General features: G+C 43.7%; 1 protein-coding gene across 4 annotated transcripts in view; it reads right to left on the reverse strand.

The window, feature by feature from the left end:
• The window catches only part of FSD1L (fibronectin type III and SPRY domain containing 1 like), a 66,827-nt gene extending 55,786 nt beyond the window's left edge, over positions 1–11,041 (reverse strand). For all 4 annotated transcript variants that reach the window (XM_044265214.1, XM_044265216.1, XM_044265215.1 and 1 more), the window contains exon 1: positions 10,901–11,041. In XM_044265214.1, coding sequence (XP_044121149.1) covers positions 10,901–10,915 — 15 coding nt within the window. In that variant the 5' untranslated portion in view covers positions 10,916–11,041. The remainder of the gene's footprint in view (positions 1–10,900) is intronic.
• Positions 11,042–15,821: the final 4,780 nt, after the last annotated feature.

Consider the following 15,821-nt stretch of genomic DNA (forward strand, 5'->3'; position numbering starts at 1 on the left):
TCAAAACTCAGAATCTCATAATGTCTCCTACTAAATCTGAGCCCTTCTCTAGTGTTCTTCTCTGCAAATGGCGATACTAACCGCAAAATCAGAAACCCAGGCCACCATCATTACACCCTCTCCTTTCATTTGTGCTCTATGTGTAATCACCAAGTCCTGAGGACTTTACCTCCTAAACAGTTCTATAATCATTACTAGTATCTTAGTACAAGTCAGTATCATATCTGAACTTATACTCCTGTAAAACTTAACTAGCTTGTGATCCATTCTTTCCCCCAATAATCAGTTCTGTATACTGCAGCTAGAATATGATAGCATCACTCTTCCTGCTTAATAGTTGGTCTTCAATGGCTTTCCACTGGTCCTTGGATTAAAACTGAGAATCTTTAACATGACCTGTTAACATGACCTTACATAATCTATAAAACCCTGCATGATCTTCCCACTGCCCACCTCTCCTGCTTCAATTCACACCAGATTTCCTCTTCCTTGCCACAGTAGCCTTATTTCTAACATGCCTTGTTTCCCACCTGGGAACTCTCAGACCTATCAGTTCCTCCCTATAAACACTGTTCTAAAACATATACATGATGTACCATTAAAAGAAGTTCCATCATTAAGACAAGTTCCAAAAAGGTATTTATGAAATGAGCTCACTGTGATATATATTAGCCTCAGTTATTATCAAATCCTGATGATGGAGGAGGACATCTGCTCTGTGGGATTCTATCAATGAGAAAGGATGCCTACAAGGGTCTCAGATTTCACTTCAGACCTCCAGTATCTCTTTACCTTCCAATAAAATTATATTGTGCAAGACTTCTGCTGGGATGACTAAGAGTTCTAGGTGATACAGGTCTAAAGATATGCTTTGCCAAATATCAATTCTGCCAGATCACAGTAAAATATACAGGACATGAGTCTCCAAAGACATTGTGAGATTGCACAGGCAATCTCAGCCATTATTCTTTGGTCAAAAAGCACAGTTACCAGGATCTCAAAAACTGAGGACTGAGCCTGCCAATTACTTGACTAGGGAGATAAGCTAAGGTAAGTGTTATGCTAACAAAAACGAAAAAAAAGTAAGGGGAGTATACACCCCAGCCAAGCACAACTGCAATCATTCCCATGGAATGGATCAAAAATCTAGGATGCTGGGATGTACAAAGCATGAGGCACCCTCTTCAAAGGAGCATAGCTTAATGTTATGGTTATAACATTAATCACAATAGTCACAATAAATCATGTGAAGTAAAAGCACAGTCGTCTCTGAGCAAAACAATAAATAACACTTTTATACTAAGAGCCAAGCATCATTTTAAGCCCTTTACATATATTAATTTATTTAATCTTCTCAAGAATCCTATGAAGTAGGACACTATTATTATCCCCATTTTCTTTTTTTTTTTTTTAAGATTTTATTTATTTATTTGACAGAGAGAGATCACAAGTAAACAGAGAGACAGGCTGAGAGAGAGAGAGGGAAGCAGGCTCCCTGCTGAGCAGAGAGCCCGATGCGGGACTCGATCCCAGGACCCCGAGATCATGACCTGAGCCGAAGGCAGCGGCTTAACCCACTGAGCCACCCAGGCACCCTTATCCCCATTTTCTAATTTGAAAGCTGAGGTACAGAGAGGTTAAATGAGTGTGCCCATGATCTCAGTGCTAGAATGTGGCAGTCTGTGTTCAAATTAAGGCAGTCTGACTCCTGAGTCTGTGCTTTTATTTTTTACACTGTACTACCTGAAAATAAAGATCTGAGGTATATGAAAAGACTATCTAAGGGCACCAAAAAGACTAAGATTTTACCTCAAGATTGTAAAAACCAGAACAGTTCAACAGATTTTAACATGTACCACCCTGCCAGATCCAAGGTCAACAAAAACAACTATTCTTACTGCAAATGTATCATCTTATTAAGTGTTAAGAACATGATGAATTCCAACATTAGAAATGGCATGGTTCTACTGGTTTTAGCTTAATATATGTGAAGATGACAAATTTGAATGCTGAGTCTTAATTCTGCTACATCCAACAAAAAACTGCCAACTTGGGTTACTTACTTGAAAACTATCAGTGCAACCAGCCCCTGAAATTATGGTGCAGAAACTTCCTGTTCTTAGAACCAGTGACAGAAAACCATTATACCCAAGTTCATATGCTAGTCTCAATGAACTCAATGACCATGTGCTCATAATTAGAGAAATACTGTATGTGTTTTCCACCAGCCACCTACTCACATCAAGAGATTTCTGACTCAAACTCTACATTAGTATTCCAGACTGCTGAAATACACAAATCTAGAATCCACCGCAAATATCACTAGTCAATCTACAATTTAAGAGGGTCAAACTATTCTTACGGTCATTACAGTAGTATTCATTAAGCACCTCCTAAGTGCCAGGAACTGTGCTAAACCGTCAACATGGGGTGTCTTTTTAATCATCACAACAGATTTTTTTTTTTTTTTTTTTTGACAGAGAGCAAGACAGTGAGAGAGGGAATACAAGCAGGGGGAGTGGGAGAGGAAGAAGCAGGCTTCGCACTGAGCAGGGAGCCTGATGCAAGCCTCGATCCCAGGATCCTGGGATCATGACCTAAACCAAAGGCAGACCCTTAACAACTGAGCCACCCAGGCTCCCCACAACAGATTTTTAAAAAGTAGTATCAGTGAGGCGCCTGGGTGGCTCAGTAGGTTAAGCCTCTGCCTTCGGCTCAAGTCATTATGCCCTGGGATAGAACCCAGTACTGGGCTCTCTGCTCGGCGGGGAGCCTGCTTCCTCCTCTCTCTCTCTCTCTCTCTGCCTGCCTCTCTGCCTACTTGTGATCTCTGTCAAATAAATAAAATCTTAAAAATAAATAAGTAAATAAATACAATAAAAAGTATCAATCTTTGCATTTTATGGTTGAAGAAAAGGAAGGTTAGAGAAGTTAAGAAAATTTCTTAGATCACACAACTATCAGGTAGCAGTCACAGTTCAAATCTAAGAAGCTGCCTGTACTTTTACACTACTTTAGGCTGCTTATACTGCCAGAGTGTACAAAACAAGCATAAGGTTCTTGCAATCAGAGCAAAGGGACCAATGCAACCAGGAGAGAACCCTTCTGGAAAATATCCTAATGCCACCAGGAATGATGCCACTTGCATCATACCACACCACAGACTTTGAATTAAGTAATTAAGCAATGAGTTAAAATCCAGAAAGTTCTATCCAGCTGATAAGCTAAACAACCAGAATCTCACCAGCTCACCATAGCGCTGGCAACACAAAGACGAGTATTTGCTCAGATGTTATGTGAAGAGCTGAAAATGGAGAGTTATAGATTGCTGAGGAATTCAGAAATCTAATTACCACAAACAGCTAGATGGTAGAAAGCTATGCCCTCTCTTAACACTGAAACGGTTAGGAATACTACCTATTTACAGAGACAACTGAGGTGAACCACAGAAAAAAATCTAATAAAAGACCTGGGAGGGAACTGTATCTGTCAATGTTGAGCCTAGCTGTAAAACATCAGGACAGAAGAAGTACTCTCCCACCTAGGATTTGAAGAAATATTATGAGTGACAAGCTAAAGAAGCCTTAGCCATGCACAGTGACCTCTGAACTGGTTGTTTCATTCAGTGAAGTCTAGGAAGCCAAAGAAACCAGAGGTTCCACCATCTAACTGAGGGAGGGGCAATGGGAATGAAGATAAGGGTGCACTCAGGTTCTGCTGGTGGCAGTATAAACTAACAACCCTACTGAAGGGCAACCTGGCAATACATACCAAAGATTTTTAAAAGTTTAGACACATTGGGGCACCTGGGTGGCTCAGTGGGTTAAAGCCTCTGCCTTCAGCTCGGGTCATGATCCCAGGGTGCTAGGATCGAGCCCCAAATCGGCTCTCTGCTCAGTGGGGAGCCTGCTTCGTCTCCCCTTCTCTCTCTCCTCTCTGCCTGCCTCTCTGCCTACTTGTGATCTCTGTCAAATTTAAAAAAAAAAAAAAAAAACTTAAAAAAAAAGTTTAGACACATTGACTCAATAAATCCATTTCTACTAATTTTTTCTAAGTAAATAATTAAAGGTATAAGCAGAGACTTGGCTACAAGATGTTCATCCAACACCAGAAGGTTGGGACCAACATAAATATACAATAAGAAGCACTGATTAAAAATCAATGCATCCACACAAAGAATTCTGAACAAAGTATAGAATAAAACTAACATGATAAAAGATTTATAATATGTTAAGTGAAAGGCAAACTAGAAAGCAGTATTACCATGGCATGATACCATAATTTTTTTAAGTTTCTATATGCATTAAAAAACTGAAATGTTGGGGCGCCTGGGTGGCTCAGTGGGTTAAGCCGCTGCCTTCGGCTTGGGTCGTGATCTCGGGGTCGTGGGATCGAGTCCCGCATCGGGCTCTCTGCTCCGCGGGGAGCCTGCATCCTCCTCTCTCTCTGCCTGCCTGTCTGCCTACTTGTGATCTCTCTCTGTCAAATAAATAAAAATAAAATCTTTTAAAAAAAAACCTGAAATGTAATACATACAAATATTAAAACAGGTTACATCTGAGTAGGAGGGTTATGGGTGATTTTCATTTATCTATATTTCCTATTTTCCTACAATAAGCTTGTATTACTTATATTTATAATGTTTTTTTTTTAAAGATTTTATTTATTTATTTGAGAGAGAGAGAGACAGTGAGAGAGAGCACGAGCGAGGAGAAGGTCAGAGAGCGAAGCAGACTCCCCATGGAGCTGGGAGCCCGATGCGGGACTCGATCCCGGGACTCCAGGATCACGCCCTGAGCCGAAGGCAGCGGCTGAGCCTGGCCTGAGCCACCCAGGCGTCCCGTAACAAAAGTACACCAACCGGCTGTGCTAACAACACCTTGTTATAAATTAGCTCAAAATATAATAAGCTATCAATCAATAAGTATCGATAACTAAGACCAGATTCTATCAGAACCTTATGGCTAGAAAGAGTACCAACTGAGTACCAACAAAAAGAGAGGTGGAGATAAAATCTACCATCTTTAAAATACTGTCAACCCTAGGCTGGAGTAGATTATTTATCACCATGGCAAACATTCAGTATATGTTTACTGCATGAATAATCCTGCTTCCATTCAGCCAGGCATTGCAAAGAAGCACAGTGTTAAAATTAAAATGAATGAGTGAATGAATGAAAAAAAGAGCGAGCAGGAGGGAGGTGGGAGGGCAGGAGGGCAGTGGAGAGAGAGAGGAAGGAAGGATGAATCTGCTTCACCATCGACTTCTGAACTGCCTGGTTCTGGGTTAGAACTGCACCAGTGTACTTATAAATGGATTTTTTATAGTTAAGTACTGTAAATATATTTTCCCTTTCTTAAAACTTTCTTAACATTTTCTTTTCTCTAGCTCACTTTATTATAAGAATACAACATATGGGGGCACCTGGGTGGCTCAGTGGTTTAAGCCTCTGCCTTTGACTCAGGTCATGACTTCAGGGTCCTAGGATGGAGCCCCACATCCGGCTCTCTGCTCAGCAGGGGCCTGGTCTCCCCCCAACCCCGCCCACCTGCCTCTCTGCCTGCTTGTGATCTCTGTCTGTCAAATAAATAAATAAAATCTTAAAAAAATAAAAAAGAATACAACATATGATACGTATATAAAATGTATGTCAAATGACTGTTTACGGTATCCATAGGCTTCCAGTTTACTCTTTCAGTCAAAAGTAGGCTATTAAGGGGCACCTGGGTGGCTCAGTGGGTTAAGCCTCTGCCTTTGGCTCAGGTCATGATCTCAGAGTCCTGGGATCATGCCCCGCATCAGGCTCTCTGCTCGGTGGGGAGCCTGCTTCCCCCCACCACCTCCTCTCTGCCTACTTGTGATATCTCTCTCTGTCAAATAAAGAAAATCTTTTAAAAAAGAGGAAAAAGGGGAAAAAAGTAGGCTATTAGTAGTTAAGTTTTGAGGGAGTCAAAAGTTGTATGCATATTCTCAACTGTGTCGGGGGCACGTCAGCACACCTAATCCCTGTGTTGTTCAAGGGTCAACTGTTATTTCCAATTTTTTTAAACTGCCAAGTTCAATTAAAAAATGAACACATCTGTATTTAAATATAGTGATCAAGAGTATGTCAGTATGGTCCTTTAAAGAGGGTATCTTATGCCTGTACATCCCAGATTACTTTGATCCATTCCATGGATCATGGATCCATGGATAGGGTATATAAAACTCAACATATACTTTCCTGTTCACAGCTCTACTTTAGAGAGTTAAGACCCTCCTTCAAAAACAAAAAAAGAGCAGGAGAGGGGATACAGATACACACACACACACACACATACACACGAAAAACAATGATCATATCAGGGCATCAAGACAGACCAAATTCCAGGGTTTTATATTAATCATGTTCTATTACTTTCTATCAACGATTTTCCCTAGATTTAATTAGCTTCATTTAAAAAACAAACAAACAATTTTATAGGAGCAGGAGCACCGGAATGGCTCTGTGGGTTAAGCATCTACTTCAGCTCAGGTCATGATCCCAGCCCAAGGTTAAGCTCCTTTCTCAGCAGGGACTGCTTTTTCCTCTCACTCTGCCCCTGCCCATGCTCATATGCACATGCACGAGTGGACTCTTTCTCTCCTCAGAGAAATAAGCAAAATCTTTTTTTAAAAAAGAAAAACCACTATAGGGATTCATTCCTATTAACATCCCAAATTTTAATTAATCATATCACCATTAAAGACAAAGGATTCAGGAAAGAAGAGTGGTAATGAAAAAAGCTTGGGCTGTGCAGAAAGACCGGGCTTAAGCTAGCCGACTATCAGCTGCTAGCTATGCAACCCTGAAGAAGTCAGTTACCTTCTGAGTTTGGTTTTCTATGTAGATGTGCAACTGGAGTAAGTTATCATGAGAGTTTAAAGCAGTCTAACACAATAGTAGATGCAGAACAATACTGAAATTTCAATTTTCTTTCTTTTCTTCGGGAAATATATTTTTTTGACTGAGAAGAGGAAGTAATTTTGGAACATGAAAATGGCTGACTGTCTGGATATGGAGGTCTCTGAACTGCTAAGGAACAATATGAAGGAAAAGAAGAGCTAATACCAGCGTAGAGGAGGAAACTGGGATAAGGAAGTCATGTGTAGACCGCTACTTGCTACAGCCTGTCATGCTTTAAAACTCCCCCTATTCAGTTCAATCTTCCCAACCTACATTTGTCCTCTATTACAAAGTCAACCTCACCTTCTACTTTCCAAATAGCAAATAAAGAAAATGCAAGAAAAAGTAGGATAAACCCAACATTTTACAATGTATGCTCTTTACAACATCCCTCCCCTGGGCTGGCCCTTCCTTTCCACCTTTATTATTCCTACAGCATGTACCTTTCCTAGAAACAGCAACCCCTACGAATACAAATGATCTCCTTTCCAAAACCTTAAACTATCAAATTCTAAGGGCCAAGATTCTAGAAAGGTATAAATGTCTGTTGTTTCCTTGGTTTCTTTGAACATACGCATTTATTCAGGTACAGAAACCTTTGGGATTTTATCTTAAAACCACTTAAGGACATAATCAAAAGGTTTGAGTATCAAACAAAGCCACCTATCCATAACACATCCTGTTCGCAAAAGTGTCCCAGAAACTCGATATGAACAAAATCCTTCTGTTTATTTCTAGGAGATAATACTGTGGTTTTCTGTATCCAACAGTATGCCTTACACACCCAAGGCAATTATGTTTTCTTCCTCTACTCAAACAGAGCATCTGTTGCTAACACAACACTGAAGTCCAAGTTATTTTCACAGACAAAAAAGCAGCTGGTCAAGCTAGTCCATCTGCTGACTAGCCACCATCAAGCTTCTGTAAGACTGTCCAGTTAACTTAACCCCTATTGTCAGACTGCATGAATCACAACTCCCAATCCTCTTTCAATTAGGATTCAACAACTCTTCTTTGACACCACCATTTGAAATCAGTTATTACAGATACAAAAACAGAAAACATATTTTAAAACTCAAGGACAAAGGTTAAAAATGGTAGATTGGATTAGAAAAATAGTTACACAAATTATCAACAAAAGGAAAAAGTTATTTTGAAGTTGGGATTATGAAATTCATAATAATAGCCAGCAGTACTCAATGTGGGCTAAGCACCAAGGATTTTTAAAAACTAATATGATCTTCTCAATAACCCTCTGATGTAAGTACAATTGTTATCTCTCTTCTATAGATGAGAAAATAAAGACACATAGCAAACTACCCAAGTTCATTCAGCTCATAGTTGGTAGTAATACTGGAGACTGGCTCCAAATCCATCCTCTTTAATAATTTAAAGCCCAAATCCCAATTATTTACTAACAGGTGTATATATTCAAGCCATCCTCACCATTTGCCACTTGCAGTACCTCACCATTTTCCTTACAATGACTAACGTATCATAGCTGCTACTATTTTCATTGTAACATGTTATTTTATTTTTTCTATTTATTTGAGAGAGAGAGAGTGTGTGCATGAGAGAGAGCAGGAGAGCGACCGAGAGCACAAGCAGAGGGGAGGGGTAGGAGGAGTCGTAGACTCTCCAGTGGACCAAGGAGCCCAATGAGAGACTCAGTCCCAGGACCCTGGGATCATGATCTGAGCCAAAGGTAGACCCTTAACAGACTGAGCCACCCAGGTACCTGTCATTATAACATTTTATAACATGGAAGAAAAATCACACCTGGGGTGTGTAATACTTACTTAAAGAGAAATACACAGTTCATTATTAGTTGAGGTATATAACTGATTCTGCAGTAATTCATGAGAAAAAGATGCTGAAATTCATAGCAATAAATTGATTATAAGCATTCACACCCGATACTTGTTTTAAGCTATAAAAGAAAATAGTTTTTTATTAGAAATATTATTTGATACCAACAAATGAAATGAAATTCAGCACCTTTTCTAACACTGAGAAGTGGATTTTCAAAGTTATCACAAAGAACAACTAATTCCTTGCTAACTCTGGGGAAACTGCTGGCAGTACTTGTAGCTACTCAAAAACATCATTTGGGGGGTGCCTGGGTGGCTCAGTAGGTTAAGCGGCTGCCTTCGGCTCAGGTCATGATCCCACCGTCCTGGGATGGAGCCCGACATCCGGCTCCCTGCTCAGCAGAGAGCCTGCTTCTCCCTCTCCCTCTGCCTGCCGCTCTGCCTACCTGTGCTCTCTTAAACAAACAACCAACCATTTGGAATGAGACCAAATAAGTTCAAGTCTTAGCCTAGGGCTAGTGGTAGGACCTTGCAGGACCTACAAATTCCAACTCAAGCCGTTATTGAAGTGAGGGATAATGCGTGCCCTGGCAAAATAAAGATGATCCATATTAAAATACTCTTTAAAATTCTATTTTAAAACACATAGATTACTTTAGTACTTTGTAAACTTTAAAACACCTTGTTTTCATAATGTATTATTTCACCTGATTTTTACACTAACTCTAAAATATTCTTACTTCCACTGCATAAACAAGGAAATAGATTAATCCCAGTTAAGAGATTTGCTCCATATCACAGAACCGGTAAACAGCACCATGGAACCCGGGTCTCTGCCCTTCCATCTGCCCTGAATTAACATCCATTCACCTATCATATGACTTTTACCTAAAAAGTTTAATAAGTTAAATAAGTTTTTAAAAAGTTAAATAAGCAGTGAAATGTTTTACAAATTAAGGCAGAGATGTTTCAAACATATATATTCCAAATAAACAAAATGTTAATTTTTTACAGATGTCTATCTAATAGTCATGGAAATGAAAACTCAGTATACCCAACTGAGTTTCAGGATGCATGCATACAATTAAAACTAAATCATATGCACTTTAATAAAATACTGTAACAGTCAATGCTTAAAACATCACTATATGATTTTCCTGTGGCCTCCCTGCCCCCCGCCGTGCTCCTTGAGGCGGTGAATCCAAGCAAACTTGGAGAAAACATTGTTCTAGTAAGTTTTTCCAGTGCTTTCCATCTAAGAATAGAACAGAATGGCCTCTTGGATATGCCCTTGTTTTCCCTGCTACATTATTAATAACTTGTCTTCGCCTCCCATACTATACTATACTTCAATTACTATCCTCTAACAAAGAGAACAGGGTGGTTATTTCAATACAGAGATTATGTCTGAATATCAATAATTCTAACTGTATTCAAAACATTGGCTATGTTCTCGAAAACGTTTTTTTGTTGGTTTTTTTTTTTTCCTTTTTTTTCCCCCTTAATTGAAATTACTAGTCTTCTCTTTAACTTGTCCGGAAAGCATGCACGGGCCACAACAACCATTAAGGTAACTGTGACGAGCAAGAAACGGGTCGCAGACGGAGGGACTGCGAGCTCTTCTTCCCAGATCAGCTACAACTAAACACCAAGACCTGCCTCCGAACCGGTCACGAGGCGGGTGGGAGCCGGGGGCGCGGTCCTAAGGAGACTGGGTTCCCGACCTAAAGCAGGTCGTATTGTGCCAAGAAAGCAGGCTGAGTCGAAGAAGCAGCCTCAGCTTCGGCGTCAGCAGGTAGTAGACCCCGTGCGCCTCGGCTTCTGCTAAAGAGGGATAAACCCGCGCTCGCCTGCGGGGAGGCTCGAGAAGCAAAGGCGGCCTAGAGCGCTGCAGGAAATCACTGGGAAATGGGGACAGCTCCCTTCTTCCCCTCAGGAGCCAGGGCCCAGGGCCAAAGGCCAGCTTGGGTCACCGGGCGCGGTCCCCGCAGCCCGGCGAGCGCCGCGGGAGGAGGAAGGGTGGGGGCCGGCAGCCTCGCCCTCCGCCGCCGCAGCCCAGCCTGGCCCGGTCAGCCCCGCGCGCCCACCGCCCACCCGGCCCCGGGCGCCCCAGTCATCCATCCCCGCCAACGTCGGCGGCCCCGCGCCTCCTTCCCCCACTTACTTTCTGGGAGTCCATGGCCAGGGGCTAGACCCGTTGGGCCCCAAACCGTGTCGAAGAATCGTGCGGCGAGGCGGACGGAAATCGGGCACGCCAACACGGTCCCCACGGGCCCCGCTCTCCTCCACCGCCGCCTCAGCTTCAACCTCAGCCTCAGCCTGCACCGGCGCCGCCCGGCCCCGCCCGATCCGCGCCCAGCCAGCGCGCGCGCCACCGTCGCGCCGCGGTTGCCCGGGTGAAAGGGCGGCCCGCAGGAGGGAGGGCGCCCGGAGCACCGTGCGCATGCGCACTGCCGCGAGACGGGATGGGGCGGAGGGTGTCCAGGGCTGGGTAGGAGGGGCAGTGCTAACCTCTTAGCGCCGCGGGTCCACAGACCGAGGCTTTCCTTCCTTCCCGCATCCTTTTTCCCCCAGCACGCGCTCTCTCTGCAGGTCTTGGAATGGACCACTGGGTATCCAGCAGCCGGGCCCGTGGGGTGGGCAGGGGAAGGAAAGCTCTGACCCTTGAGATAGCCCCCTCTCCACCCTGCACGCATCTGAAGCACCCCCGACACTGGCTGTCCAGGAGCAGACAGGCTAGACCAGGCCCGCTGTCTGGTGACAAGGAGAGGGCTGGGATGGAGGATGTAGTGGAAGCATGGGAAAGGCCTGTAGGGACGTGGCAGAAACGTCGGTAGACCGTGGAGCCTAGTAGACCTTCCCCAGAGAGCCCTCCTGGGTATCGCGCTGTGATTCTGACCAAGTCACTCTCCCTGAGCCTATTTCGTCTTCCTTAAAATAAGAGCAATAATGCTGACTTTGCAGAGTAGAGCATTGTTAGGATAAAATAACGTATTTGAAGTGCCCGGTACATAATTAATGGCCAGTAAGTTACAGTTGTTGGTGAGGGGCTAGAACCTGTTCAGTCTGGCCTGAAGGGACCATGAAAACTATAGAAACTTAGGGGAGGTAGGCTTGAAAATGTTCTTCCTCAAACAGAAAGGCCTCAGTCCACCATTTGGATGACTCCGGAGAGGCTCAGAAGAGTTCACGCATCATTGCATCAGGCAATCACGCATGATGAATGAACACAAGGAAAATAATATATATTGAGCACCTATTAGGTACCAGTTCTCTGAACTGAGAATTCAGCTGTGACAGGGCCCTGCTCTTACAGTCTAGTATAGGAGACAGAAGAAAAAAAGTGTCTATCTATCTATATAGTAAATAAATGTAAATATACACAGTGGTAGAGGCACTATAAGATATATATTTGCATATATGTGTATATATATGTATGTATGTAGATATATGGCAGTTAGAGGCACTATAAAGAAAAATTACGTGGGGTAAATGGACTCGGAGAATTGTGAGGGCTTCATTTTCCATAAGAAGGTCAGGGAAGGCCTCCAAAGAGACCTTACTGAACTGAGAGAATGAGCCATACAAAGATCTGGGGAAGAGCATTCTAGATAGAAGGAACAGCAAATGCAAAGGCCCCAAGAGGGCATGAGCTCTATTTAAGAAATCAGCATTTATCCTACAAGTCTGTAATTGTCTCTATACTGTGACTTCCATGAGGGTCAAAATTTCTTTTCCTCATATCTGTATCCCCAGCACAGGGCCTGCCATCTATGCACTCAATAAATCCTTTTTTTTTTTTTTTTTGTACTGGACAGACATGTACAAGAAACAGAACAAAGGGCACAAAAGGAAAACAGGGACTTGATTCAAGCTGGGTGGACAGTGCTTGAAGGCCAGGGTCCAGGGTGGGCCTATATGCACAGTTTTGCTCCTGCAGCTGAAAAGAGTGATGGCATGCAAACTTGCAGAGAGCTGTCTCTTGGTATCAAGGGAAAGGAGCCTCCTATCCAAGCCACCCTGATTCCATGGGGAGCGGTGGGCAGCCAAGCACCAGCCTCTAGGGCAGGCCTGCAAGCATGGAGGCCCTTCTCCACACTGGGTACTCACTGCAGCTGATTCAGGGAGAAATGCAGCCTAGGGATTGCAGAACATTAGAGGTCAAACCGCATGACTGAGTGCCCGAGTCCTGTCCCTACCTTCTGCTGTGGGACACATCACTAAGGGGAAGAAATGGTATTTAGGGCTGTCCCCAGTTCTCTTGCTGCAAGGACTTTACTTCAGAGAGAAACCCCTGCACACTTTATGACTGATAGGTATAACCACAGGAGGAGACAGAAAGAGGCTTTGGAGACAGTAAGTCGCCGCTGAAATGTGATCGCCAGAATACTGTCACAGGTCACTTCCCAGGAGCTCACTCCTGGCTTCTTGCCTCCTTTCTCATCCAGCTCTTTCCGTGCAGCCCGGCCAGGAGCCTGCAGCTTTGGACAAGTGCTCTGCCCCATTTGACTTCTGCCCTTGCGTGATCTCTCTTTCTTCAGGCAGGCTGACTTCCCTGGCCAGCTCACCCAGGCCTTCTGCTTGCCCTGGTTGCTATCTCTTCTGGCTGTGATTTCCGTCTTTCCCCAGCTATCCACACTCTCTGGTGGCAGTGCTCACCTGGCTCGGCTCTCAGTCAACACCCCCACCCCAGTCCTGCTGCTTTGCCTTTTCTGTACTTACTTTTTCACAGCCAAGTCAGTTTGGAAATTTTCAGAAGTAGCTTTACTAATAAAGTAAAGCCGCTGTTCTCAGATGTAATCCCCAGGCCAGCTGCATCAGCACCACCTGGGAACTTGCTAGAAGGGCAAATTCTCAACCTTCATCCCCAGACTAACTAAATCGGAAACTCTGGCAGGAAGGTCCAGAGAAACTGTGTTTTGACAAATCCTCCAAGTGACTGATGCACACTAGAGCTTCAGAACCATTGAACTAAGAGAAAGCAAATTGTTTAAAAAAAAAAAAAAAAAAGACAAGCAACTACAAAGGCATTAAAAGCAATGTTCTAGGGGCACCTGGGTGGCTCAGTGGGTTAAGCCGCTGCCTTCAGCTCAGGTCATGATCTTGGGGTCCTGGGATCGAGTCCCTCATCGGGCTCTCTGCTCAGCAGGGAGCCTGCTTCCTCCTCTCTCTCTCTCTGCCTGCCTCTCTGCCTACTTGTGATCTCTCTCTGTCAAATAAATAAATAAAATCTTTAAAAAAAAAAAAAAAAAAGCAATGTCCTAACTCTTAGGTTTCTAATTCTGAGATAGAATATCTATCTACTCATAGGTATTTATTTTATGGAGGTTCCTGGGCCTCCAGCAATGCCTTTCCGAGGGAACATCAAGTTAGAATAAGCTCAGGATTGGCATTGCTGATATGAAGAGTCTGGCAAAATTGTCTCTTCCAGAACCAGGTTCTCTCTCCTCTCTTGCCAGGTTTACTCCCGCACCCTAAACACCCTCATAAATTCTGGACTGCCCCCGTCTCTTGGGAGAGAATGTTCCTTCCCTTAAGTTGCCAACACTGTTCCCCTTTGGGAGTAGGTATAGGGCCACAGGCCTGGAGTCAGCAGTCTGAATTTAAATCCTGACCCTGGCGCCTACCAGCAGTGTAGCCTGCAGTGGGTCTTTCCTCTAGATCAGCCTCAATTTCCTCATCCAGAGCAGTGATCATGATCACAGTCATTCCCAGTTTTGGAGGTTGTGAGGATTAAGGAGATTACATATGCAAAGCGCTGAGCTTAGTACACATTTAACGAATGATAGCTGTTACTATTATTACTCCCTTGTACATCATATCCTCCTGTGTCACCCTTGGATGGTCCTTATCCCCGCTTGGTCTTTGGGGGCTTAGAAGTCCTACTGTCACCCCTAACTCCCATTTTCATTGTTATCCTGGTTTTTCTGAAGCATAATCACTGGCCAGATGTTGCTCTTTGTTGAAGCCCCAGATCTCCACCTATTTCTCCCTGGTAATATCGGGCCTGGTCTCAGCATACACCACCTAACCCAGGAAAACCATGGGTTTCTCTAAGCCTCAGTTTCTTCCGTTGTGAAAGAGGCATCATAACAGTCCCACCTGTGGGGGGTTTGAGTTGATGAAACAAGATAATTCATATTAAGTGTTTAGCAGTCCCTGTCATGTAGGAAGTATTCAAAAAATATTAGCTATCCTCTCTTCCCAATCTTAGAAACCTAATTCTTCTTTTTCCCTGCCTCCTTCTCACTTCCGAAAGTCCTGGAAGCCCCTTGAACTCCAAGTACTAATTTCTGATCCTAGGAACTCCTTTTAGACATTTATGCCCTCCTGGGAAGAAAAGGATGATCCTGGTCTGCTGTGGTCTAGCTCCGTAGTTGGAGAGCTCTAAGCAAAATGGGCAGCAATCAGTGCACACCAACATGACAGAGGGCCTGGAAACTGTGAGACGAGACACAATGAAAAGTGCCTATGAGTATTTAGCCTGGAAAGGAAAAGTTCCTCATGTCAGAGAGGACATGATCATTGGCTTCAAATCTCTCTAGGGCTGTGGTGTGTAAGAGGCCAGTGACTTGTTCTCTAATATCCTACTGATAGAATTAGACCCAATGAGTGGAAGCTACCAGAAGACGCATTTCCGGTCAACAAAAAGTCCAACTTCCTAACAGTCATACAGAGCTGGAATGGACTTTGGTGGCGGGTCCCTGTCCGTGGAGGTGTCCAAGCAGGGGCTAAGCATGTGCCTGGCAGAGCTTTCTTAGGGGATCAGGCAGTGGAAGGGTAGATGGCAGCGATAACTTTTAACATCTTTCTGAACCCTGAGGTTCTGTCATGCTGCAAACTTGAAGCCAGTAATGATTCGTTCCCTTTCTGACTCAGCTTTGCAATTGTACTCACCTCTGGAATGTGCTCTGTATCCCTTCTCCCCACCCCCACTCTCATACGCTCCATTGTAAGAGGCCCCTCTCCTTCCTGGGATAGGGCATGAAAGGGGCAGTTAACTGAACTGTAGCCATTATGATGTTGCTATGTCACAATACCTTCTCCGTGTGTGATGGCCTGCTTTCTGCTAGGCACCGGAGACA

Source organism: Neovison vison, chromosome 9 (genome assembly GCF_020171115.1).
Source record: "Neovison vison isolate M4711 chromosome 9, ASM_NN_V1, whole genome shotgun sequence".
NCBI classification, from domain to species: Eukaryota; Metazoa; Chordata; class Mammalia; order Carnivora; family Mustelidae; genus Neogale; species Neogale vison.